Here is a 25,417-nt window from a genome sequence, read left to right as displayed (position 1 = left end):
ACGGTGAGAAGATGGCTTCCATTTTCGCTTTGCAACTTTTCCAGGACTAGAAAGCCTGCCGTTTTCTATTAGCTTGGATTCCCCATCGATGATGTCACTGGTGGACGGGTTTCTGAACTGCCCACAGCCACCCTATGAGACACAGACAGAGTAGGAAACAACACAAGTTTGTTCACAAGACAAACAGAGCGACACAGTTTTCTTTGACCGTAGTTTTCTTTGACCGTAGTATTTATTAATTTAGTTTGAGAGCTTGTTTTAGATCACTCCTGTATTCGGGAAACACATTTTTTTGGAAAACATCTTTTTTGTGCTCTTTTTACACAGTCCTGTGAAGTTTTTCTACTCTAGGCCCTAGAGTAGAAAAACTTCACAGGACTGTGTAAAAAGAGTGTATATTCCCTAGAGTCTAGGGAATATACACATATAGAAAAGTTGTCGCTGAGCATCAACCACTCAACCACAGTGCTTTGTTTTAGAAATGTTGATTATATTCTGTGTTACATATTTGATTTATGTGAAGCTCTGGTAAAAAACTATCCTGGGCAAGCCCGGGATTGCATGCAATGAACTTGCCATGCAACTAAGTGTTGTTTTAGTCGAAATCTACAGGTGATTTAGTCGACTAAAATGTATTTTAGCGGGCCTTGATGCCGTCCTAATGACAGTTTTTACACTTGCTGAAAATAGCCGATCTGTTATTTTCAGCATGCAACCAAGTGTAAAATGACTGGATCTCTTGTCATTTAGTTTTCGCCAGTGAAAAAAGGTAGTCGACGAACTATTTTCGTCTTCGTTTTAGTCGACGGAATCAACACTGCAACTGTCCAGGCACCCAATTCTGGATAAATCTGGAAAGAGTTCCGTTGCTCAATCATGTTTGCCTCTTTGCAGCTGCTGCCCCCAAAAGGAGGAGGTTCCGCCCAGGAACCAAGGCACTGGATGAGATCCGACGGTACCAGAAGAGCACCAAGATGCTGATTCGGAAGGCACCCTTCTGCCGCTTGGTGAGATGATTAGCCCATTCTGGGCGGGAACCCCTGTTGGTGTTTTAAGCATCATGTTATACTTTAGCTATTGAAAAATAGCAGATCTACAAGCTCGTAGCATGCCACCGAGTGGCGCACTGTGGAGTAGTGGAGCTTGTAGGTCTGCTATTTTTGAATAATAAAAAGTGGAGCAAATCATTTAATATATATTTCAGAGCGAACATTTTTAACTAAAATATTTGCTTCTGGGGGGGTCCCTGGAACTACATATTTTGAGATGGGGGGTCCGTGGCCCAATAGAGATAATTCTGGGGGTACTTTACCATACCATATTTATTATTTATTTATTCTTTATTTATATAGCACATTTTAAAACAACAACGTTGTACCAAAGTGCTTTACAGTAAAACATTAAAAAACACAACTTCATTTAAAAACCACAAAAACAACCACGAACAACATGCACAGTGTCACATTAAACATCGAAAAACATCTCATACTGTGCTTGGAAAAGCCAAGGAATAAAGGTAAGTCTTGAGGCGTGACTTAAACACCTGGAGGGTGGGGGCTTAATTGTCTTGTGTGCAGAGGCAGCTCATTCCAGAGCTTGGGAGCTGCCACTGCAAAGGCTCGGTAACCTCTGAGCTTCAGCCTGGTTTTAGGCACCACCAAGAGAAGCTGGTCAGAGGACCTGAGCGTCCGTGTCGGAGCATAGGGTTTCAGCAGCTCAGATAAATAACTGGGTGCCAAACCATTTAGACACTTAAAGACAAAGAGCAATACTTTAAAGTCAATCCTGTATCGCACAGGAAGCCAGTGGAGGGAGGCTAGTACAGGGCTGATGTGGTCTCGCTTACGTGTGCCTGTAAGTAACCTAGCAGCTGCGTTCTGGACTAGCTGTAATCGAGAGATAGAAACCTGGTTTACTCCAATATACAGGGCATTACAGTAGTCAAGGAGGGATGTCATGAAAGCATGAATTACAGTTTCAAACAGAGCGGGATAGACAAGACTTAACCTTAGATAGCCTCCTAAGCTGGAAGAAGCTCTTTCTTACTACCTCATTTATCTGTTTGTCCATCTTTAGGTCAGAGTCGATTTTGAAACCTAGATTGGTGGCAGTAGGCTTCAAGAAGGGCTCAAGGGGGCCTTTACATGAAAAAGGTTGAGCACCACTGACATAGAAACATAGGTTTTTTAGAAAGATGTTTTTTAATCAAACTCAGTCCAAAATGGACACGCTAGCGGCCCACGATTTTGTGAAAGAATAAGATGTGGATGGTCTCAACGGGTGGTCTTTATTTTCTTCAGGCACAGTATATGAAGATCTTTTGATCACCGTGAAAACTATAAAAATAAATAGAAAGCTCGTAGCGCGGCACTCGTGAAAATGTTGCGCAGATCCTTGTGTATATATATAAATAGGGTTAGGGATATATATATATATATATATATATATATATATATATATACTGTAATGTATATATTCTTTCAGAGTGAGTGGACGTTTTTAATTTAAATATTTGCTTCTGGGGGGGTCCCTGGAACAACTTATTTTTAGATGGTGGTCGCTGGCCAATTACAAATAATTTGTGGGGTTCCTTAACATGAAATAGTTTGAGAACCACTGATATAGAAACTTGTTTTTAGTTTTTTTCCCCAGAAAACTGGTCTGATTTAGAAGCCTTTAAAAAAAAAAAAAAACGGCCTCATGTCTCTTCTTTTTTTTAAATGCATCATTTCAAACCCAACACCAATACCTTTTATGAAGAAGTCGATGCAGATAATTTGTGTTAAACATCCTTTGTTGTCCTATGTATGTTTCAGGTCAGGGAGGTGGCCCAGAACTTCAGCCACGACAACCTGAGATGGCAGGTGCCTGCTCTGATGGCCCTACAGGAGGTAAGATAAATCAAGACACATTGTGGTGGATTACAGTATATGTTTACCAGCTCAGTGGCCTTGTGGTTAGAGTGTCCTCCCTGAGACTGGGAGGTCGGGGTTCAATCCCCGGCCGGGTCATACCAAAGACTCTAAAAATGGGACCCAATGCCTCCCTGCTTGACACTCGGCATCAAGGGTTGGATTGGGCCATTGGGGGGTAAGTCCCTGCGACATATTAACGTCATGTCCAGGGGGTGTACTTGTACATCAATCTGCCTCACGCTACAGAAACAGGAGATAGGCTCCTGCCCCTATGGGCCTCATGGCTCGGCAAGGTTACTTACAGTATATGTTTAGCTCCTTTCCAATGATCAGTGCTAAAAGTACATACAATTCTTACTTTTCTGGGCAGGAACCCCTTTTGGTGTTTTAAGCATTATGTTATACTTTAGGTATTAAAAAATAGCAGATCTACAAGCTCATATATATATATATATAGATAGATTCTCAACGTTTTTACCTCAAATCTTTGCTTCTTTGCATGGAACAACATATTGTCAGATGAGGGGGTCGGTGGCCAATTACATATATTTGGAACAATTACAATTGCATATAATTCTGGGGGTCCTTGACATGAAACGACTGACATGGGTTTTTTCTTCAGAAAACCGTCATGATTTAGAAGACATTAGTATAGTCTCGGGTCTAAATGGGTTATTATAACCCCTAACGTTCTCTCTCTCTCTCCTCCTGTCGCCAGGCGGCCGAGGCCTTCTTGGTCCTACTGATAGCCGACACCAACCTCTGCGCCATCCACGCCGGGAGAGTCACGATAATGACCAAAGACCTCCAGCTGGCGCAGCGAATCCGCGGCGTGGACGGGTGGTGTTGAGCGCTGACCCCGCTCCCTTTCTCCGGGCTCCTCCTTCCGTTGCCGACCCCGGCCGATCGTTTTAGATCGTCAGATTGTGTGCCATTGTCAGATTTGTTTTTGTGTTGACATGTTTTAGTCACCGAGTGACTTCAGTCAGTAGAGTGTTCATATTTGTACATGCACTGTTTTTGTGTTGACATGTTTTAGTCACCGAGTGACTTCAGTCAGTATAGTGTTCATATTTGTACATGCACTGTTTTTGTGTTGACATGTTTTAGTCACCGAGTGACTTCAGTCAGTATAGTGTTCATATTTGTACATGCACTGTTTTTGTGTTGACATGTTTTAGTCACCGAGTGACTTCAGTCAGTATAGTGTTCATATTTGTACATGCACTGTTTTTGTGTTGACATGTTTTAGTCACCGAGTGACTTCAGTCAGTAGAGTGTTCATATTTGTACATGCACTGTTTTTGTGTTGACATGTTTTAGTCACCGAGTGACTTCAGTCAGTAAAGTGTTCATATTTGTACAATGCACTGTATGGTTTACGACGTTATTGATGTGGCGAAACCCACTGAGCTACACGCGCACCTCATCCGGCGATTCACCCGTTATCACTATTAAATATACGAAATCAACCGTTATCAGGACGTTGGAATATGGCCAATATGGCCATACTGGCATACTAGACATTGTGGTGTTTCACCCCAGGTCAAGGACTGAACGTGTCATTTCCAACTCTATTGTGGAAACTAGGGGCTGCTAATGTATACTATTCTCTGCCTATCGGGACGTAACTCGGACGGCGCTGAGTCGGGTCTGGTGGCCGTCGCAACGCTCGGCACGGCGACTCGCGTGGCTCAAGGCCACCAGACACGGCGCGCCTCCGTCGTTGACATCATTGACACAAAAAGCAAACGCTCCCATATAGTTTCTCTTCCGGATTTCCCAGTATGTTGATTATCACATCCTGGGGGTATTTCTAAGGTGCCGATTACGAACGTCCTCTTGATTATCGGGTGATGACAGTTGAATGGGGTGACCTCATTGGCCGAGGCATGCTCAGACGGCGGGCATTTTTTTCCTCTTTATAGAGCGTCGCAGTCCCGCCCCCCTCGAGAGACCCGGAAAATAAATCCCCGTTCATTTTCCTCAAGACTTTTCAGAAAGTATATATTTAAAGATGTTTACGCCGCGGACAAAGCCAACTCTTGTCATGACAAATCATGACAATAAACACAATGTTTTGGGCCAAACAAAGAATTAGAAAGTAGAAAAAAACGGCAGGTTACAACACTTTTTTTTGGTTTTTCTTCTTTGTAATTATTTGTTTGGTCCAAAATATTGTGTTTGTTGTCATGATTTGTCACGACTCGAGTTGGCTTCGTACGACGCTTAAAAGGTCTTTAAATAAATACTTTTTGAAATGTCTATGGGAAAAATGCATTGGGATTAATTTCCCGGGGCTGGCGTCGTCATGAAAGGGGGGGCCGCGACGCTCTATACTGACCCACTTTCCAACGATTCTACAAATGCCTTCTAAATCCTAACAGTTTTCTGAAAAACCTATGTCAGTAGTTCTCAAACTATTTCATGTCAAGGACCCCCAGAATTATATGTAATTGGCCGCCGACCCCCATCTGAAAAGAAGAAAAGATTTCAGTTAAAACGTAGTTTGGGAAGAAAGGCATCATATTGACATTTATCAGCCATAACAGTACAGTATATCGTCCAGAAGTTCCATATCACCCATCCCTAATGACTTCTCATTTCACTTGTATTAGGGCTTTCACTTCTAGTGATTTTTACTAGTTGAATAGTTGTTTAACTACCGAAGTACCGATTATGTAAAAAAGAAAACAATAACCCTTTTTTCTTCTTATCAACTAGTACCAACGAGGTCAACTTTGATTTACTAGTCGACTAGTTGCTTAAAGCCCTTAAAACTTGTATATGCTGTATGATTTATCTCCTGATTGGATAAAAAAAAGAGAAATTTCCGTTTATTAGGCTATATATAGCTGGATACATGGGGGACACTATTACTGAACATACGGACATGACTACTATTACAATATAGAGCTATTTAACACTTATTTTAAAGAAGTCATTCATGGAATGGGCGTTGAGACGTAACCAAGGAACTATCCAATTCCTATTGAGTCCCATCCCATGTATTTTCAGCATAATTATTCTAGATGTCGACATGTCGCAACTGTGCTTTTAACCCATTCTGGGCAGGAACCCCTTTTGGTGTTTTAAGCATTATGTTATACTTTAGCTATTGAAACAGCAGATCTACAAGCTCGTAAGCCGGCAATATCCACCGCTTAGATTACCCCGTGGCTACTACAACTCCTGATTAAGCCTCACGGTCGACTGGTGGACAAAGGACCTCTTTAGTCTGACCTTATTGTATGCTGGTATACACCATATCTCCTTCCTGAAGGCAGCAACATTATATTCTCCATACAACACATGGTTAGTATTAGAGGTGATATTCCTTGCTAACCTTATACACACACGGGGGGAGGTTGTCTACACAGGGGCTAGACACTAGACTAAGGTCATGCCCACTTGAGCGAAAAGTCCATTGTAAAATGATAGGTCAAATTTGAATTCACTTAAGCTGTACGATAAAAAAGTACCTCAATTTCTATGCCAAATACCTACACATACAGTAGCTATGAATGACTATGGGTTCACACTTGATGTTAAGTGTAGCAACGGTCAAAAAAGCACGTCAGGTAAATAAACAGTGCTCTTATTTTCATTTCCACATTCGGGTGTTTTATATTTTGTGTTGTGTTCATAGATGGTTGCGTCCGCCTCTCAAAAGAGCACTCGCCTGGGCACGGTGGCACAGTTGGTAGTGTTGTCGCCTCACAGCTAGAAGGTCCTGGGTTCGATTCCCGCTCGGGACGCTGTGGGTGCTGGCGGCGTGTTTCCTCCTCCGCGTCATCAGTGCCCATACCCGAAGGCAGGGTTGGCGAAAGGGCCTTTCTGTGTGGAGTTTGCATGTTCTCCCTGTGTCCCCTAGGGTAGGTACCCTCACAAAAAACATGCATTAATCCTGGTCACTAAACTGCCTCCCCATGGCCGGCCGGGGTGCCTGATGGAGGGGAAAGGAACTGGTTGGAATAACATGTTCCTTCCACGCGCTACATCCAACCAGGGAAACTCCCCCCTGTCAGGTGTAAAGGAGCAACTTGGACACTCAGGCATGAAGGAAGCATGAGTTCAAGTCCGTTGCTCTCCCCAGGTTGGCGGAGGGTGTGTAGAGCCCAGGATCACATTAGATGATTGACACAGGGGTGAAAAATGGGTTACAAAATCGTGGGATAAAATAGGAAAAAAAAAAAGGAAAGAGCACTCGCCTGCATGGTCTGGGCAACATGAAAGCAGACTCCACCTGCCCCAAAGTTATATGTACCTGCCAGGGGCAGGTGGGCAACCCTTAGTGTCAACGCCTGTTACCTGGCACGTGCAGAGTGTGTTAGAAGAAGCAAGGGCTGAAATCCCATAAGATCCCACTTTTTGGCCCAAAATAGCAGATCTACAAGCTCTCAACACGTCGCGTTACGACGCGTTGAGAGCTTGTAGATCAGCTATTTTCAGGGCGCAACCCTGCACTCTTTATCTAGCCTACTGGAGATGCGGTGTACAGCATGGATTTCGAAACAAATTAGTTCAGGAGACTAAAAAACTATTCTCCTGAATGCTGCCTTCCTTCCGGCATGGCATGGAAAGGAGGAGGAGTGGCATTTTGCATTTCTTTCACCATGTAGTAAATGCTGCATTTGTGGTCTGGACTCTGGAGAGGGCAGTTGTTAAATTACAGACGGGTAAAAGGCTGAAGCCCCCTTTGATGTCTATGTGTGCAGGTCCCCTGCCTGTTACAGACGTGTTACTGTGGCGGCAGCAACACCAGGGACAAGTCGGGTTAGTTCAGGCGTGTCCCAGACACTGATATCTAGTCAGTTTGGCTGACAGTGTGACATTATACATTAAGGGAAATTGATTCCTATAGCCTGCAGGGCTCATAGGGGAATTTGGTCACTGGAGTCGTATAGGGGCAGAAATTGGGGCCAGAGAAACAGCTCAACTGCTGGGAACAGAGAACATCGAAACAGGAGACATGGAGTAGGTGCAGTGGTTCCCAAAGTGGGGTCCGGGGACCGCCCGGGGGTCCTTGAGGAAGCTCCAGGGGATCCCCAGCTAAATGATAGTTTGGAACCAAATGGACCCTTATGGGGTCTGTAACGCTGAGTGTACAAATGGACCATAACGGGTCAATTTGGTTCCATTTGTACACTCAAGAGTTAAATTAACATTGATTTTACAATATAAATTGGTGTTCCCAGAGATAGAAATGGCATTAAATGGGGGCCTGTAGACTAATGCATGTCAAGTTTTGCTAGAGCTGTAAAAATCTTCCCTGGTTCCCTGGCATATCTTTTTAAATGGGGGTATCATTTTTATCACACGATTTTGTAACCCATTTTTCACCCCTGTGTCAATTATCTAATGTGATCCTGGGCTCTACACACCCTCCGCCAACCTGGGGAGAGCAACGGACTCATGCTTCCTTCATGCATGAGTGTCCAAGTCGCTCCTTTACACCTGACAGGGGGGAGTTTCCCTGGTTGGACGTAGCGCGTGGAAGGAACACGTTATTCCAACCAGTTCCTTTCCCCTCCATCAGGCGCCCCGGCTGGCCAGGGGGAGGCAGTTTAGAGACCAGGATTACTGCATGTTTGTGTTAGGGTACCTACCCTGACTGTCTTTTTAAGTGCACTGATATTTCTGTTTGTGTGTGCAACGACACCAGGTCCATGAAATTCAGTTCAGGGTCAAAACCTCGGTTGGAAATAAAAACGTCTGGGTATATAATAATAATAATATAATGATCATATACCGGTAGCTCTACAACATGACAACCGTGACAGCAATGCAGGCACAAAAACCTGGTAAAAAAATAATATATATATATAATATTAATCATATTCGGTTTCTGCCACAATTTTTTTTAGCTTGTTCTCTAATGATCACACTGATTATGAAGTGGTCGCATAATTATCTCCCTGCTCCTCCGCAGTGTTGATTTCGTCAACTTTAAAACCAAGACGAAAAATGTTCATCGACTACCCTTTTCCACTGACGAAAACTAAATGGAAACTAAACGAAAACTAAGCTATGGGGACTAAAACCAAGACAAAATTTACTGACAATTTCGTCAACAAATAAAAACTAGACTAAAAAGGGACTAGTGGACAAGAGATCCATATGTTTTACACTTGGTTTCATGTAATGCTGAAAATAGACGATATGTCTGTCCCTTTTATGCCCATATATGGCAGTGGTGTTCAACCAGTATTTGTCCCAAAGTGACTGCAAAAAAACCCATTTGTTTAAAAAAAAAAGCTTTATTTATACCCTATAACATAACGATGCAATGTGACATAGCTGTCTACATATATACTTTTCCATTTTCCAACCGTTTTTATTGTATTTTGACTGTGAATACTTGCTTTGGCAAAGTAAACGTATGTTTTCTCATGCAATAAAGCTCCATTGAATTGGAACGTACTCCCCAGCCATTATGCAGTGATGCCCCCTCCCTCCTGCCCTCCTTTCAAAACTGCACTGCAAACCAGTTGACTTTGATTTTCACTTGTTTGTTGCTTTAATACTTATCTTGTATTCGTTTTTCTTTTCTTCCTTCCTGATAATTAAGTTGTCCTTTTTCTATGTTCTCTCCCAGCTGTTTTGTTTGCTTTACCCTTTTATACACCAGTCAGTTATACAAGTCAAAATAATAACTATAATGAGTGCGTTTCATGAGAGACTAAATGATCAGTTTAAAAGTAAGATGAGTTAGTTAACTTCAGTGTTGTTTTTGACATGTTTTAGTCTGCTGGAATGTTTTAGTGTTAGTTTAGTGTTAGTGTTTTACTCGACTAAATCTAGAGGTGATTTAGGGTCAATTCATACTCCTATTTTAGAGCCGAATAAAAGTCGGTTCGGCTCTGTAGAGCCTACAATGTGACGTCATTTGATTCGGGGGGGGGGGGGGGGGTGTACCGTCCTAAAGTCGACTCTTCGGTGCTACTGAAACTTTCTGACAAGCCTAAATCATTTCGGCACTACAGCGCCGAAACAGCTGTAAAATAAGAGTATGAATCGGCCCTTCGACGTAAATGTATTTTGGCGGGCCTTGATGGCGTAATGACTGATTTTACACTTAAATAGCAGATCTACAAGCACACAACGCGTCGCAGCCTAGATTTTCAGCACGCAACCAAGTGTAAAATGACATACTGGATCTCTTGTCCACTAGTCCCTTCCTAGCATTTTAGTCTAGTTTGTATTTGTTGACGAAATAGTCAATATATTTAGTCTTACTTTTAGTCATCATAGGTTAGTTCAGTGAAAAAAGGTAGTCGACAAACATTTTTCGTCTTAGTTTTAGTCGACGAAAACAACACTGGTTAACTTATGTGTAAATGTACAGTACGGTACATGGAAAGCGGGGACCCAGAGGTCAGGCGGAGTGATGAATAATTACCTCGTTTAAACTTGAGAACATTAGAAAACGCATTTGATACAAAAAAAATGTGTGTGGGGGCCCACAGTGATTGCTTTTCCACACACACACACACACACACACACACACACACACAGTAATAATCACAACTCAATTTCCTTGTGTCGACATTAATTTTAATACAAAACATAGAAAAGAAAAAGGTGTGTTTGTGGGGGGGGGGGGGGGGGGGGGGGGTTCGTAAAAAATAAGTACGTATAACAGTTTCAAATAGCAAAAAATAATCCCCAATTACTTATTACGCTTCATGAAGCCTTGAATTGATTCAATGTGATGACCGGTGGTAAATGCACGCATTCTAAGTGTCTCATATCATCGGCTTCGAATCAAAAACAAAATTCAAGGTTCATGGTGTGTGGAGACATTTCTACGCATATCCGTAGTCGGGTTGCGGGAGCAACTGCTCCACCAGAGTGCTCCTCCAGACTTCCCCTCTCCAGAGCAACATTAGTGTCCCGAGGCCAGTGAGTCCATGCGTTTCCTCCATCTAACCACCTAAGCTGGCTCCTTTCCAGGCGAAAGAAGCAGCAATTCTACTCCGAGTCTCTTCTCGCGTGAATTCACTTCTCACCCTATCTCTAAGGGAGATGACAGCCACCCATTTCTTTGGGTGAACCACTTCTTTAAGATGAAGACTGTGTGTGCATGGGGGGGCTTGTGTCCGATGTAAGAAAGGGGCGGGGGGCTCTATATCTAGAGTCCAGAAGTCCTGACACCACTCACTCGTCCCCTCGGCGTCGACCGCGGAGGTTTTTATCCATGTCGGGGAGGTGGCTCTGTGTTCACTTACTTAATATTTATTTCTCTTATTTATTTCTTAGTCAAAGCACCGGCATGATTAGTTAATTCTTTGGGGGGAAAACAGTTCTTAATTTACGCAATATAAAAAAATAAAATAAAAAAAGTATACGAGACGCAGGTACGATGTATGGATGACATCAGACTTCGGTGCTCTATTGCAGTGGTTCCCAAAGTGGGGTCCGGGGACCCCCCAGGGGTACTTGAGGGAGTTCCAGGGGGTCCCCATGCTAAATGATAGTTAGGAACCAAATGGGACCCTTATGGGGCTGTGAGTCCGAGTGTACAAATGGAATCTCAGAGGTAAATTAACATTGATTTTATACAATACAAATTGGGGGTCCCAGAGATAGAAATGCCATTAAATGGGGGTCCGTAGCCTAATGCATATCAAACTGAGGGTTATTGAAATTAAACGGGTTGAGAATCGCTGCCGTAAAAAACTTCTCTCATGGGGGGTCCCTGGCATATCTCTTCAAATGGGGGGTCCGCGGTGCTAATTAGTGTCAATTTGGGGGGGTCCTTGACGTGAAAAAGTTTGGGGACCACCGCCGCTCTAGGTGACCTCTGTGTGACCTCTGGGTGACCCCTAGGCCAGGGTGGGGGGGATCCTCCTCCACAGTCCTCCACACAGACAGTTCTTGATCCAGCGTTGTTCCCACTGCTTCATGGCGTTGCTTTTATTAGGAGATCTGAGCATGGTGACACAGCCACACCTATGTGCACGCACGCACACACACACACACACACACACACACACACACACACAGAGTGAGACACTGATTCATGGCGTTGCTTTTATTAGGAGATCTGAGCATGGTGACACAGCCACACCTATGTGCACACACAAGCGAGCACGCTCGCACACACACACACACACACACACACACACACACTCACTCACTCACTCACTCACTCACTCACTCGCAGTTACACTTATGTAGGGATGTGCCGGTGAGACATTTTGGCCGATATCAATATCAGATATAATTAATTGCCGTTATGGCCGATAACCGATATTACCGATACGTCGATATGATCTCATTCTGTATTGAAAAATTATAATAATTTTGTCCATTCTGAACAACACATGTAACAGGGTGTCTGCACTGCAGGCTTAGGCTTAAGTCAGATTTAACTTTAATATTGTAAGCTTGTAGATCTGTTCAAGCGGTTACTTTGGGCCTGTTTATCTGTAAAGAGATCGGACCGATGCATTAATCGTTCCGATTGATTCATCAAACCGATGCCTATAAATAAAAAAAACAACTAGAATCGGCCAAAACCGATGTGTTTGCAGATGAATCTCCCATTACTAGTTATGACATAATTTGGACAAGGGCAGAGATGGAGCGAGAGACGGACAGAGACACACAGAGAGAGAAGTTCTTTTAGAGCGATTTGAGAGTGATTTTGAATTGCAGCCACCTTAGAATCATGTATATAGCATGTATAGCTTCATATATATTTCGGGTGAAAAGAAGCAGCTTGGACTCCTCATGCATAGAAGGAGGCATGAGGTCAGTCCGCTTGCCCCCCCCCCACCCAGGTTAGCAGAGGAAGTGTAGCACCCAGGATTACATTAGTACATCAATACATCAAATAATACATCAAAATACAATAACAAAACAGTTGAAGTTTAATTTTGGGACACAAACGAACAACTGACGATGGAGTGAGCAAGTGTGAATATTAAGGTATTGGAATTTGGCTAAAGTCAAGAGAAAGAGAGAGAGAGACAGAACAGACAGGCAGACAGACAGACAGGTACCTGGTACAGGACTTGCTCTCCTCAGTAGGACAGACGCCCATATGGAGACACCTCAGGTTGTCCATCCTCTGAGACCCTGGACTCCTGGAAAAACACACACACACACACACACACACACACACACACACACACACACACACACACACACACACACACACACACACACACACACACACACACACACACACACACACACACACACACACACACACACACACACACACACACACACACACACACACACACACACACACACACACACACACACACACACACACACACACACACACACACACACACACACACACACGTTTTAGTTCTTTATTTGAACCTGCAAATTACGATTACATTTGTACAGGGAGAACAAATATAACAGGGTTGACAGTTCATGGGAACCTAAGAATACACATGACTTCTCCTACACACACACGCACACGCACACGCACACACACACACACACACACACACACACACACACACACTTGAAAATAGCTGATCTACAAGCTGACGCATTGTGAGCTTATAGATCTGCTATTTTCAATAGATTTTGTACACATTTTGAAGTTGTGAAATGGCATATTCTGCACAATGAGTACTTTTACTTTTAGTACTATAAGTACATTTTGATGCAGATACTTTTGTACTTTTACTCAAGTACATTTTCAATTCCGCACTTCTACTTGTAACGAAGTAGTTCTAAATTGCAGTATTTTTACTTAAGTGAAACAATTGAGTACTTCTTTTCCATGGCTGCTCGTGGTCAGTTTATGTACACGGCCCAGGCTACCGGATATCACTATGGAGAGATAGGGTGAGAAGTTCAGTCACGCGAGAGAGACTCGTAGTAAGAGTCTACGAGTAGAGTCTACTCGTAGTAGAGTCTACGAGTAGAGTCTATTCGTAGTAGAGTCCTCCTTCCCCTGGAAAGGAGCCAGCTGAGGTGGTTCGGGGACAGACCAAGGACGAAACACATCGACTCACTGGCCTTGGAACGTCTCGGGATCCCCCAGGAGGAAGTCACTAATGTTGCTCTGGAGAGGGAAGGAGCTGGAGCTCTACTGGTGGAGCTGTTGCCCCCCCCCCCCCGCGACCCGACTACGGATAAGCGGTTGAAGACGGATGGATGGAGAATCTACCTCGATACCTCTGGAGTAACATCCATTCTGAGGACAATACGGTTATCGGTACGGACTCTGTCATTCTGGGCAGGTGGTCTTCTAAAAATGGCTGCTATATGCGGCAGCATTTTGGTCATTTCTCATTTTCTAGGGTTTAAAGATGAAAACTACAGTATGCAGCTTATTTTTCAAAAGGTGTCCTAGTGTGAAGTGAACCATATACGATATTAGATGTGACAGAGAGGAAAAAAGAAAGGAAAAAAAAGGAAACAAAAAAAACACAAAGGTCTCCACATTTGCAATCGTTTTTTTTCCTCCAGTTTCCCAGTTCAACATGTTTCCTTGAAGTGTCATCTTCACAAACCTTTTGTTCCTTCCTTGACTCGTCAAACTGCTGTTTCTACGTTCATTCCTGACAGATGGGGGGGGGGCACAGCCATTACTGGCGTGTAACCATTAAAGCTGATGAGCTACACCTGGCCTACAGAGGGCACTGCTCCATGAGATTAGTGCCCTGTAGGCCAGGTGTGTGTGTATTCCATGCCCTCCTCCTCTGTGGATTCGTCTATAGTTCTATAGCACATTCCTGTGTTCTGCCGTTCCCCTACGAATAACGGGTGGAGGTCTCCCCTTCCATCCGGATGAAGGTAGGTCCTTCTAAGGGTCTCCGTTAACGGTGGACGTCTCGTTTCTAGGGCCGTAGGTCTCCTTTCCGCGGCGGAGGAGGAGGAGGAGGAGGAGACGCCTGCTTCCCGCCGCCGGGCTCCTCCCCCCCGCCGCCGCTCACCGCCACCGTCGTCGTCATGGACGCCAGCTCCCAGCGGATGTCCCGCGGCAGGCCTGCCGTGTCCACGGCGCGGCCGCACGCGATCACCGCCACCTTGCACATGGTCTTCAGGCTGGGACTGAGGTCGAGGATGTAGAGGTCGTCGGGCGTGTGCCGGTGCTCGCCGAACAGCACCATGCGCTCGCCGACCACGCAGCAGCACATGCGCGACATGCTGCACGGCCCTGCGCCGCGCGGCTCCATCCGGCGCCAGCGGCACGTCGCCGGGCTGAAGCGCCACAGGTCGTTGAAGCTGCGGTCCAGGTTGGGGTTGTAGCCGCCGAAGATGTAGAGCTCGCCGTTGTGCGCGAACGCCGAGTGGCCCCGCCGGCCCTCCGGGAGGAGGAGGGGGGGCCGCCCGCCCCCCGCGCCAGCCCCCCCCCGCTGGGGGGCGCTGCGGGGCGTGGCCGTCGTCCAGCAGCGCGTCTCCGTGTCGAACACGCGCACCGCGTCGTAGATGACCTCGTCGCGGTCGCCGCGCCCGCCGAACACGAACATCTTGGTGCCGATGAAGGTGGCCGAGTGGCACGAGGACACGGGCTGCGTCCCGTCGTCAAGGGGCACCCCTCCCCCTCCTCCTCCTCCGGTGGTGACGAGCGACCACGTCATGGTGACCGTGTCCAGCACGTAGATGTCGTTGGTGCGCCGCGTGAGCTCGTAGCCGCCGTAGATGTACATGGCGCGGCCGAGCGCCACCGCTGAGTGGATGCAGCGCGCCTCGGGCACGGCGCCGAGGGCGCGCGGCTTGGACCAGCGGCCCGTGTCGGCGCTGAAGGCGTGCAGGGCCATGCACTTCTCGCCGCGGATGGTGATGCCGTTGTCCGCCTCCTCGATCTCGAAGTTCATGATGCCGCCCCACACGTAGATGTCGGCGTCGCCGATCAGCACCGCCGTGTGGCCCACGCGCATGGAGGGCACCTCCTGCGGCGGCGAGGGGGAATGGCCCCCGCCGCCGTCCTCCTCCGGGGGCAGCAGCGTGCTCCAGCGCAGCGACACCGTGTTGAAGACGTGCACGTCGATGTGTCCCAGGTGGCCGCCGCCGCCGCCGGCGGCGTTGTGGTGGTGGTGGTTCTCGCGGTAGCGGAGGCCTCCGAAGGAGAAGACGCGGTGTCCCACGGCCACCGCCGCGTGAAACGACGTCTTGGGCCCTCCTTTCAGGTGAGCCGTCCAGCGCAGCATTGGTGGGTCTCTGTCGGCGGAGGGAGAAGATTTTCCAACTGCCGTCGGGGGAGGTTTAGCGAATGCTAACATCCGCCCGCGGGAGGGGGCACTTATATGTCGCCGCAAATGGCCCACGGAGAGGGCACGCGAACCTCGGCCAATCCGCGAAGCCGATGGGCTGTGGTTAAAAGGATGTCATACGGCTTTGTCACACACATTGATGTATGCGAGAATCGGGACTCATTTGTAGTTGATCTGACCCCCCAATCCAACCCATTGATGCTGAGTGCCAAGCAGGGACTGACCCCCCAAACCAACCCTTGATGCTGAGTGCCAAGCAGGGACTATCCCCCCCCCCAATCCAACCCTTGATGCTGAGTGCCAAGCAGGGACTGACCCCCCAATCCAACCCTTGATGTGCCAAGCAGGGACTGACCCCCCAATCCAACCCTTGATGTGCCAAGCAGGGACTATCGCCCCCAATCCAACCCTTGATGTGCCAAGCAGGGACTGACCCCCCAATCCAACCCTTGATGTGCCAAGCAGGGAGGCACTGCGTGGGTGCCATTATTACAGTCTTTGGTATGACCCGGCCGGGGATCGAACCCTGACCTCCGAGTTTCAGGGCACACAACTCTAACCACAAGGCCAATCCGCAAAGCCCGGTGGCTTGGGTAGGTTGGCCAATCAGCAAAGTTCATCTCCCTCTATCCATCCAGCTTCAACCGCTTATCCGTAGTCGGGTCATGGGGGGGCAACAGCTCCAGCAGATAGCTTCCCTCTCCAGAGCAACATTAGTAACTTCATCCTGGGGGATCCAGTTTGGAGATGTAATCCCTCCATCTGGTCCTTGGGTCTCCCCCGGGGGTCTCCTTCCAGTGGGACGTGCATCGAGGACCTCCCTAGGGAGACCCTCGGGAGGCATCCTTACTAGATGCCCGCACCACCTAAAGCGTTATTCATAGTCTGGATTGTCGGTGGTGAGGTGACCACCGAACAACATGACGTCACTGAGCCGCGGTGAAGAGAAAACCACAGCCACCGCCCTTCTCTCTGTTTTTACTCACCACCGCTCAACGTTATTTCAGCTCCGGTGGTCACCTCACCACCGAAGATCCGGACTATGAATGAGCCTTAAGCCTCCTCATGGTGAGAAGTTCAGGCAGAGAGAGAGAGAGACTCAGGGTAGACCCGCCACTGCTTCGCTTGGAAGGCCGGCAACGGTTTCTCAGACAGAAATGAACCAATAAGAGGAAAGTCACCAAAACGCTGCAGTTCTCAATTAAAGGGCCAAGGTTCATGTTTTAGGTTGTTATTAGAGAAACTGAAAGGTGAGTGTTAAATTTAATTTGCTGCATTCTTTCGTTTTAGGGATTTTAGCTCTTTTTGACAAGGGGGCGGGGGCATTCGAGCATGGGGCTAAATATGTATTTCTTCACAAAATGTTATGGCGATTTCATTTTTTTAAATTTACTATAGTCCTACTAGACCCCAAGAAACTACATCTGGCCACAAAAGATCACAAGATCTATTGAATGTGACAAACTGACATTGAGCCTATACACACATTATGCCTTCCTCCAGTAGGCCTCCTTCACATTCAGTAGATCCTGTGATCTTCCTGTAAATATTCTGTTTTTGCATTGCACTTGGTACTTACGGTTCTGTCACTCTATTGGTGTGTTCTATGGTACTTCCCACTACCCAGCGGGCTTTGCACTATGCGCGGGCTTTAGCAGATAGTTTATTATGTTGATCAATGGCACTGGCCAGGTTGTTATTTTGCGCTACGTTCAACAGATTAAAGTTTCATATTACAAAGAAGAAGGTTGTCGTTTTTGACTTATCACTTCCGCGGCCAGATGTAATTTCCTGGGGTTTATTAGGACTATAGTAAATAATAAAAAAATTAATCACCATAAAATCCCTAAAACGAAAGAAAGCAGCAAATGAAAAAAATAAATTAACACTCATCTTTTACTTTCTCTAATAACAACCTAAAACATGAACCTTGGTTGAAAAAAACTAAAGTTGTCCTTTAACCCATTTTGGGGCGGGAACCCCTTTTGGCGTTAGCATTATGTTATGCTTTAGCTATTGAAAAATAGCAGATCTACAAGCTCATAACGCGGCACCGAGTGGCGCGCTACGAGCTTGTAGGTTCGCTATTTTTGAAAAAATCGAAGAAAACTGTTTGTGTTTGGTTGTTTGTTTGTTTGTTTACCTGGAGAACACCTCCACCTGCTGGCTGTTGTTGGTGTTGTTGTTGTTGTTGGTGGTGCCGGCGGGCAGGGAGTAGGGCTTCCCGAACTGCAGGCGCAGCGGGTGCTTCCCCTGGAGCTTGACGATCACGCCGTCGTTGACCGGCAGCCAGTCCAGGCTGGGGACCAGCAGCTGGCTGGGCAGGAGGCAGCACTCGTCTATCAGGGACTCGTCTGGCTCCTGAGGGTGGCCCTCGTCACGAGCTGCACGCGCACACGTAGTCACACACGCACGCACACACACAGTCAATTCAATTCAATTCAAAGGGCTTTATTGGCATGAGAAAACATACGTTTACATTGCCAAAGCAGAAAGAACAATACAACAATACAGCAATACAATCAAAACAAAAATGATGTACTTTGAAGGTCAGAATCTTCAATAGATCAACTTCTATGTACCAAGATCACTCGATGCAGGTATAGTGCAGGAATATACACAATGATTAGTCTTTAGGGTGGTTGTGTTCCATTTGATATCCTTCTCCTATCACAGCAACTCACAAATCTTGCTGCTGTGTTTGCACATTGTTGTACTTCGCCCAGCAGACACAGTCACAGTCACGCACACACACACACACGCAAGCACAGTCATGCACGCGCACACACACAGTCACGCACGCACACAGAGACACACACACACACACACACACACGCGTTTTTTGTATTATGTCATTCCACAATCATGCATGACATCATCAGTTTGTGTTGCGTCGAGTGACACCAGAACCACAGCTGTGTCAGCCTGTATAAGATGTCGGTCACGTCTAGAGAGTCGGACCGGAAGCTAGAGTCTGGACTGAGCAGAGAGAGAGAGAGAGACGGAGACACAGAGAGAGAGAGAGAGAGAGACAGAGAGAGAAAGAGACAGAGAGAGAGAGACAGAGACAGAGACAGAGAAAGCAAAGAGACAGTCAAAGAAAGGCAATAGGAGAAGATTCAGAGAGAGATGCGGTCAGTGGTCGGTGCCTCTGAAAGGAGGACCACAGACATCCTGCTGGTTCTTCCATGCCGGCATGGCTGTAGGGGCAACTTTGACGATGGCACTCACTCCAGAGGGGCCACAGCGCATATTACTGAAAAACTTAAGAAATATAGCTATTTCTTGCTATATTTGAATTGAAAACCTGTTTTTTTTTTTTTTTGCATTGAAATCCCCATAGGGGTATTTTAGATCGCTGCATTATAAGAAATGTGTTTGAAAAATAATCATCTCTGCCTTTCTGTCAGGGGGGTGGCTGTGTGTCGTTAATGATGTCCATTAATATTTGATACAGCCAGTTTCTGAAGAAAATGGAATTAATGTGGCTGCAAGAGCCTTAATTGAAACTACATATGGCAATGTCGCTGCTAATATACGTCACACCCAGCTGTCAACACATTGCGTTCCTGAGATTCCTCGTTGACGTAAGCTCAGCTGGTGCTGACTCGACTCGTACTAACCACGAGACATTAAATATCAATAAAATAAAAATAAACGTAATTAACATTCAGTTTCTGTTGTGCGACGGGCAGATGCATTTACTAGTTGCTTAATGCCCTAGTTCAAGCCAAACATATCTGGGACTGTTCCAGAGGCGAGGTCATACCACTCAGCCTGTGTGTCGGAGAAGGTCATGTTTATCCATGGAGGATATATACAGCCCTCTGACTAAAAGACACTAATGGCATCCACAAGTTGGACACCACCACAATGGTATGGGCTTTAACCCATTTTGTCCTGATTCTACAAATGTCTTCTAAATCCTGACCGTTTTCTGAAAGACCCATGTGTCTATGTCAGTGGTTCTCAAACAGTTTCATGTCAAGGACCCCCAACAATATATGTAATTGGCCGCCGGCCCCCATCTGAAAATGTGTTGTTCCAGGGACCCCCCCCCCAGAAGCAAAGATTTGAGTTAAAAACGTTCGCTCTGAAATAATATTTATTCAAAGATTTGCGCCACAATTTCACGATTAAAAAAAAAATAGCAGAACTGTAGGCCTATACAAGCTCGTCACTCAGTAGATCTGCTATTTTTCAATAGCTAAATTATAACACCAAAAGGGGTTCCCGCCCCAAAATGGGTTCATTAACACCAGAGGAACTACAGCACCTGTTTCGTCAAACCACTCTGCCACCATCGTCGGGGACAAAGATGTTTGTATTTGGGGGCTACGGGGCACGAGGACAACAGCATCAGAGCGTTTTTACACAGAGACCAACCGTTGGCTGAGCACACCTCCAGCTAGCCCCTCTCGGAACCCTACATAAAGCTTTTATGAAATTTGATGGGCGCTTTATACGTAGGGTTCCTGGTCATGCTAAGATTTTTCAATGCGATTGTTGGAACGCGGATATACACAAACTCATCGTTTAGTCGATCGGCGCGGTATTACGACGCTTTTTATTGTGTTTGTTTACGGATGTGCGAACTATAAGTACCTTACATACCTCTGATAAAATCTCCTGTGTCGCGGAAGCCGTTAAGTATTTTTAATCCATGTTTGATTAAAAATGTCGCTTTGATTTCTTCTTGTTTATTTACCGTTTATTGTACCGCCTCTCGATGTGCGGTTGGCTTTGCGGGCTATGTCCCTGCCTCTGATCTGCTCCGTTATAGCTGTAGCACCACTAGCTAGCCAGATAGGCGGTACAATGAGGTGTCAATAAACAAGGTAGGAAGAAGCGACATTTTTAATCAATCATGGATTAAAAATACTTAACGGCTTCCGCGACACAGGAGATGTGTCGGTATGGTATGTAAGGTACTTATAGTTCGCACATTCGTATGTCAATACATGAATAAACATGGTAAAAGCGCGCAGAAGTCCGTCTCATGGCGTGTTTACATTGTATTTGTTTGTGCGTAACTGGCGACAGCCCAGCGTGAAGCAGGACCCAATGGGTAAAGTAAACAAAGTATCAGAAACTTTACTACATTCGGGTTCTGCTTGCGGGGCTAACCTCCAGCACCGCTGTGTTCCAGAACAACGTGAGAGACATGCAGCCTTTTTGCCTATAGAGCGCCGCAGTCCCTCCCCCTTTCAGAAAAACGAGTGGCCCAGGAAATGAAACCCCCATGCATTCTCCCATCGGCACTTCTAATATAATTTATTTAAAGACGGTTACGCCGCGGACAAAGACAACTCGGATCGTGACAAATCATGACAATGAACACAATGTTTTGGGCCGATCAAATAATGTATAAGGCGAAAAACAAAACAAATAGTGTTGTCTCCTGACTTTCTTTTCTTCTTTCTAATGATTTGATCAGCCCAAAACATTGTGTTCATTGTCATGATTTGTCACGATCCGAGTTGGCTTTGTCCGCGGCGTAACCGTCTTTAAATAAATTATATTAGAAGTGCCGATGGGAGGGGTTTCATTTCCTGGGCCACTCGTTTTTCTGAAAGGGGGAGGGACTGCGGCGCTCTAAAAGAGGGTATGCACATGACATCATCGTACCTGGAAGTTATGCGGGAACGCCCACTCAGACTACTTTCTGGCCTTTGGCAGCCCCATTCATCCAAACAGAAAAGTCCTGTCTGATTGCATTAAACAATGTTAAACTCACCAACATTGCAGCTGTATGAAAAGCTTGAATTATCCTCTTTCTATCTGCAACGTTTTGGTTTCATAAAAATTCACCATAGAAACGATCTACTTTCTGTGAAGAAATGCCCTGCATTTGATTAGTGTCAGTGTCATTAGTGTCAGAGTTTGGAAGTGCTTGTTTTCAACAACACAACATTTTTGCTGCCTCCTGCATTATGTGACATTTAGAAACAGGTGGCACGCAGGGCGGTTGAGTGATTTCCAACGAGCACTTCCTAACTCCAACACTCCATCCATGCTGCTCAAGGTTTTGCCACTCAGTCTAGATGAGGGGGGCGTGTCCTGATGGGAAAATCATGCATGTGCATACTCTCTATACAACGGAGAACTGTACGTATTCGGTGGCGGAAAATAATAAAAAATAAAAAAATCACACCGCGTGATTTTTCATCATACATCATCATCATGAATCATCATCTAATCAGAATGCCTGTTGCCTGTGATTGGTTAGCTTCAATGTCAACGGCGTTTAATGTTTCGATGTAAAATTTCCGTCATATTTAGCAGAATTTTGACCTAATCTCTCTCCGACCACCTCACCACCGGAGCGGTGGTCGCCTCAACACCGGAGCGGTGGTCGCCTCAACACCGGAGTGGTGGTCACCTCACCACCGGAGCGGTGGTCGCCTCAACACCGGAGCAGTGGTCGCCTCACCACCGGAGCGGTGGTCACCTCACCACCGGAGAGGTGGTCGCCTCAACACCGGAGAGGTGGTCACCTCACCACCGGGAGCGGTGGTCACCTCACCACCGGAGCGGTCAACTGTAGATTTAAGGCCTATTCATAGTCTGGATTTTCGGTGGTGAGGTGACCACCGCTCCGGTGGTGAGCTGACCACCGGAGCTGAAATAACGTTGAGCGGTGGTGAGTAAAAACAGAGAGAAGGGCTGGAGCGGTGGCGGTGGTTTGCTCTTCACCGCGGCTTGTGACGTCATGTTGTAGTTCAGTGGTCACCCCACCACCGTAAATCCAGACTATGTATGAGCCTTTAGTCGACTAAAATGTGTTTTGACAGGCCTTGATGTCATTGTAATGACATATTTTACACTTTGGTTGCATGCTGAAAATAGCATAGATATACAATCTCACAAGATTGTATATCTGCTATTTTCAGCATGCAACCCAGCATAAAACTGGATCCCTTGTCCACTAGACCCTTCCTAACATTTTAGTCTAGTTTAAAATTTTTGACAAAATTGTCAGTATACTGTATTTAGTCTTAGTTTTAGTCATCATAGATTCGTTTTTATTTCGTTTTAGTCAGTGAAAAAAGGTAGTCGACGAACATTTTCCGTCTTAGTTTTAGTCCACGAAAACAACACTGTGATTGACCAACCAGAATCACGCATGCATTCAACCAGCAAGAGCCATGTTTACTAAATTACTTACAACAGAGCCATAGCTTGGTCAGCAGTCGGAACAGCAGACTCATGCTGTCCTGACTGTCACTGGTGGCGGTGTAGATGGGCAGACAGCCGGGCTTCAGCAGACCCCAGATCCTGATCATCACCATCATCTCTCGCAGCATGCCCAGCGACGAGCCGTCGCGCAGGAACCCGAAGCCCGGGCGCACGATGGAGCCCTGTGCGCGCGCGCACACACACACACACACACACACACACACACACACACACACACACTTAATATTTGAGTTTACATTTAACAAGACCAGTGGCGTGCACAGACATTTAGAGGGGCAGGTGCTCAAGTGAAAAAAAAGGGCACCTTGTGCAGCGCATTTTGGGGGGCGGGAACCCATTTTGGTGCTTTAGCTAAAAAAAAATTATCGAAGAACCACTGAAATAGAAACATAGCTTTTTCAGAAAAGTGTCAGGATGTAGAAGACATTTTTAGAATCTGATCTCAGGTCAGAATGGCTCAACAAGACATTCTTGAACGCGAACAATAGTAGAAGCACAGAATTGAGCCAATGTTCTGACCATCTCTGTCCTCGTGGGCATTCCTCTATTTTTGCAGGTTAATCTCAACCTGAGGTCATCATCGACCATGTTGACATTTTTTTGCATAACATGCTTTCTTTTTGTCACGGACTTACAAAATGAGTGGACACTAATAATTAGGGATGGAGATCGTTAATTGTCTTATTGATAACAAGCACCTTATCGATCAGGCTTAACGAGCCGGGTTCTTAGCGTGCCCACTATGGAGCATTTTCTATTACTCGGTGGAAAGAAATGCATTCTGAACAAAACCAGTATCTTTTACTAGGGCCTTCAAATACAGAACTGATCTAATAGACGGAAGTCACTTGACCTTTATACCAATAAAATAATATTAACACATTTTGGACTGAGGTCGATTAAAAAAAATTGTCTTCTAAATCCTAACATTTTTCTGAAAAAAAAACATGTTTATATGTCAGTTGCTCAACCTTTTTCATGTCAAGGACCCCCAGCATTACCTCTATTGGGCCACGGACCCCCATCTCAAAATATGTAGTTCCAGGGACCCCCCCAGAAGCCAATGTTTTAGTTAAAAATGTTCGCTCTGAAATATATATTCAAAGATTTGCGCCACATTTTCACGACTTTTCAAAAATAGCAGACCTACAAGCTCGTAGCGCGCCACCGAGGGCCGCGCTTACGAGCTTGTAGGTCTGCTATTTTTCAATAGCTAAAGTAGAACAGAATGTTTAAAACACCAAAAGGGGTTCCCTGGACAGCGCTCGTTGGCAGGTATCAATATTAGACCGACATGTTTGTGGCAGATTAGATTTCTTTCTTGATCGCCTCTCGTCTTGATTGTTTAAACATGACGTCATGGGCCGCTAAGCTCGATAACAGGCCGGATAAGCCCAAAGCTTATTGATAACGGGTACTCAATAAGCTTGTTATTGGATATTTTCGGCTATCGGTTATCGCGCTCCATCCCTAATACCATAAACATATACATAGAGATAGCCCTGAATAACAGGTCTGTAACTCTGAGAGTGTTCAAATGGAACCATTTGAACACTCTCAGAGTTATAGGGGTCCTTGCAAATAAAACATTTGAGAACCACTAGTACTAGGAGGACTCCTAATGTGCCGTAGTGTCATAGATAAATCAGCGTCATACGTATTACGAATACCTGGAGACTTGATATTCAGCAAGCATGTCTTATGATCAAAATGAGAACATTATAAAACAGAAAATCTAAGATTTGCCACGGACAAGACCAAGTCTTTGCCTACGGACACGTTTGGTCCGTGTACGGACATGTTGGTGACCCCTGATTAGAGATGTCCCGGTATCGGTATCAGCCCTTATTTGTCATATCGGCATCTGCCCTTATTTGTCATATCGGGTCATCTCAGCATCGGCTGAATATGCCGGTCTAACCACCGATCCGGGGTAAGGGGTTGACACTATGGCAGGCAAATAAAGTGTTGGGGGATGTGGAGTTTGCTTTCAAGTTGCCCAAACTGCAAGATATATAGCTAGATAGCTATAAACAACACCAGATATATAGCTAGATAGCTATAAACACAACACCAGATATATAGCTATAAACACAACACCAGATA

General features: G+C 45.7%; 2 protein-coding genes across 3 annotated transcripts in view; one reads left to right on the top strand and one right to left on the bottom strand.

The window, feature by feature from the left end:
* The window catches only part of LOC308320323 (histone H3-like), a gene marked incomplete at both ends in the record, with an annotated part of 8,141 nt that extends 4,376 nt beyond the window's left edge, over nucleotides 1-3,765 (top strand). Inside the window, 4 exons of the mRNA XM_080770636.1 lie at nucleotides 895-1,007; nucleotides 1,578-1,670; nucleotides 2,817-2,891; nucleotides 3,634-3,765. Of these exons, the coding sequence (XP_080626762.1) occupies nucleotides 895-1,007; nucleotides 1,578-1,670; nucleotides 2,817-2,891; nucleotides 3,634-3,765 (413 nt within the window). The remainder of the gene's footprint in view (nucleotides 1-894; nucleotides 1,008-1,577; nucleotides 1,671-2,816; nucleotides 2,892-3,633) is intronic.
* Nucleotides 3,766-10,475: 6,710 nt separating this feature from the next.
* The window catches only part of med16 (mediator complex subunit 16), a 50,376-nt gene continuing 35,434 nt past the window's right edge, over nucleotides 10,476-25,417 (bottom strand). For both annotated transcript variants that reach the window (XM_080770041.1, XM_080770042.1), the window contains exons 14-17: nucleotides 23,280-23,472; nucleotides 18,255-18,495; nucleotides 12,926-13,009; nucleotides 10,476-11,870 (exon numbers count right to left, since the gene is read on the bottom strand). In XM_080770041.1, coding sequence (XP_080626167.1) covers nucleotides 11,744-11,870; nucleotides 12,926-13,009; nucleotides 18,255-18,495; nucleotides 23,280-23,472 — 645 coding nt within the window. In that variant the 3' untranslated portion in view covers nucleotides 10,476-11,743. The remainder of the gene's footprint in view (nucleotides 11,871-12,925; nucleotides 13,010-18,254; nucleotides 18,496-23,279; nucleotides 23,473-25,417) is intronic.

This window comes from Protomyctophum bolini (assembly GCF_963924005.1).
Source record: "Protomyctophum bolini genome assembly, chromosome: 8".
Lineage (NCBI taxonomy): Eukaryota > Metazoa > Chordata > Actinopteri > Myctophiformes > Myctophidae > Protomyctophum > Protomyctophum bolini.
This window is presented reverse-complemented; position numbering and strand designations above follow the sequence as displayed.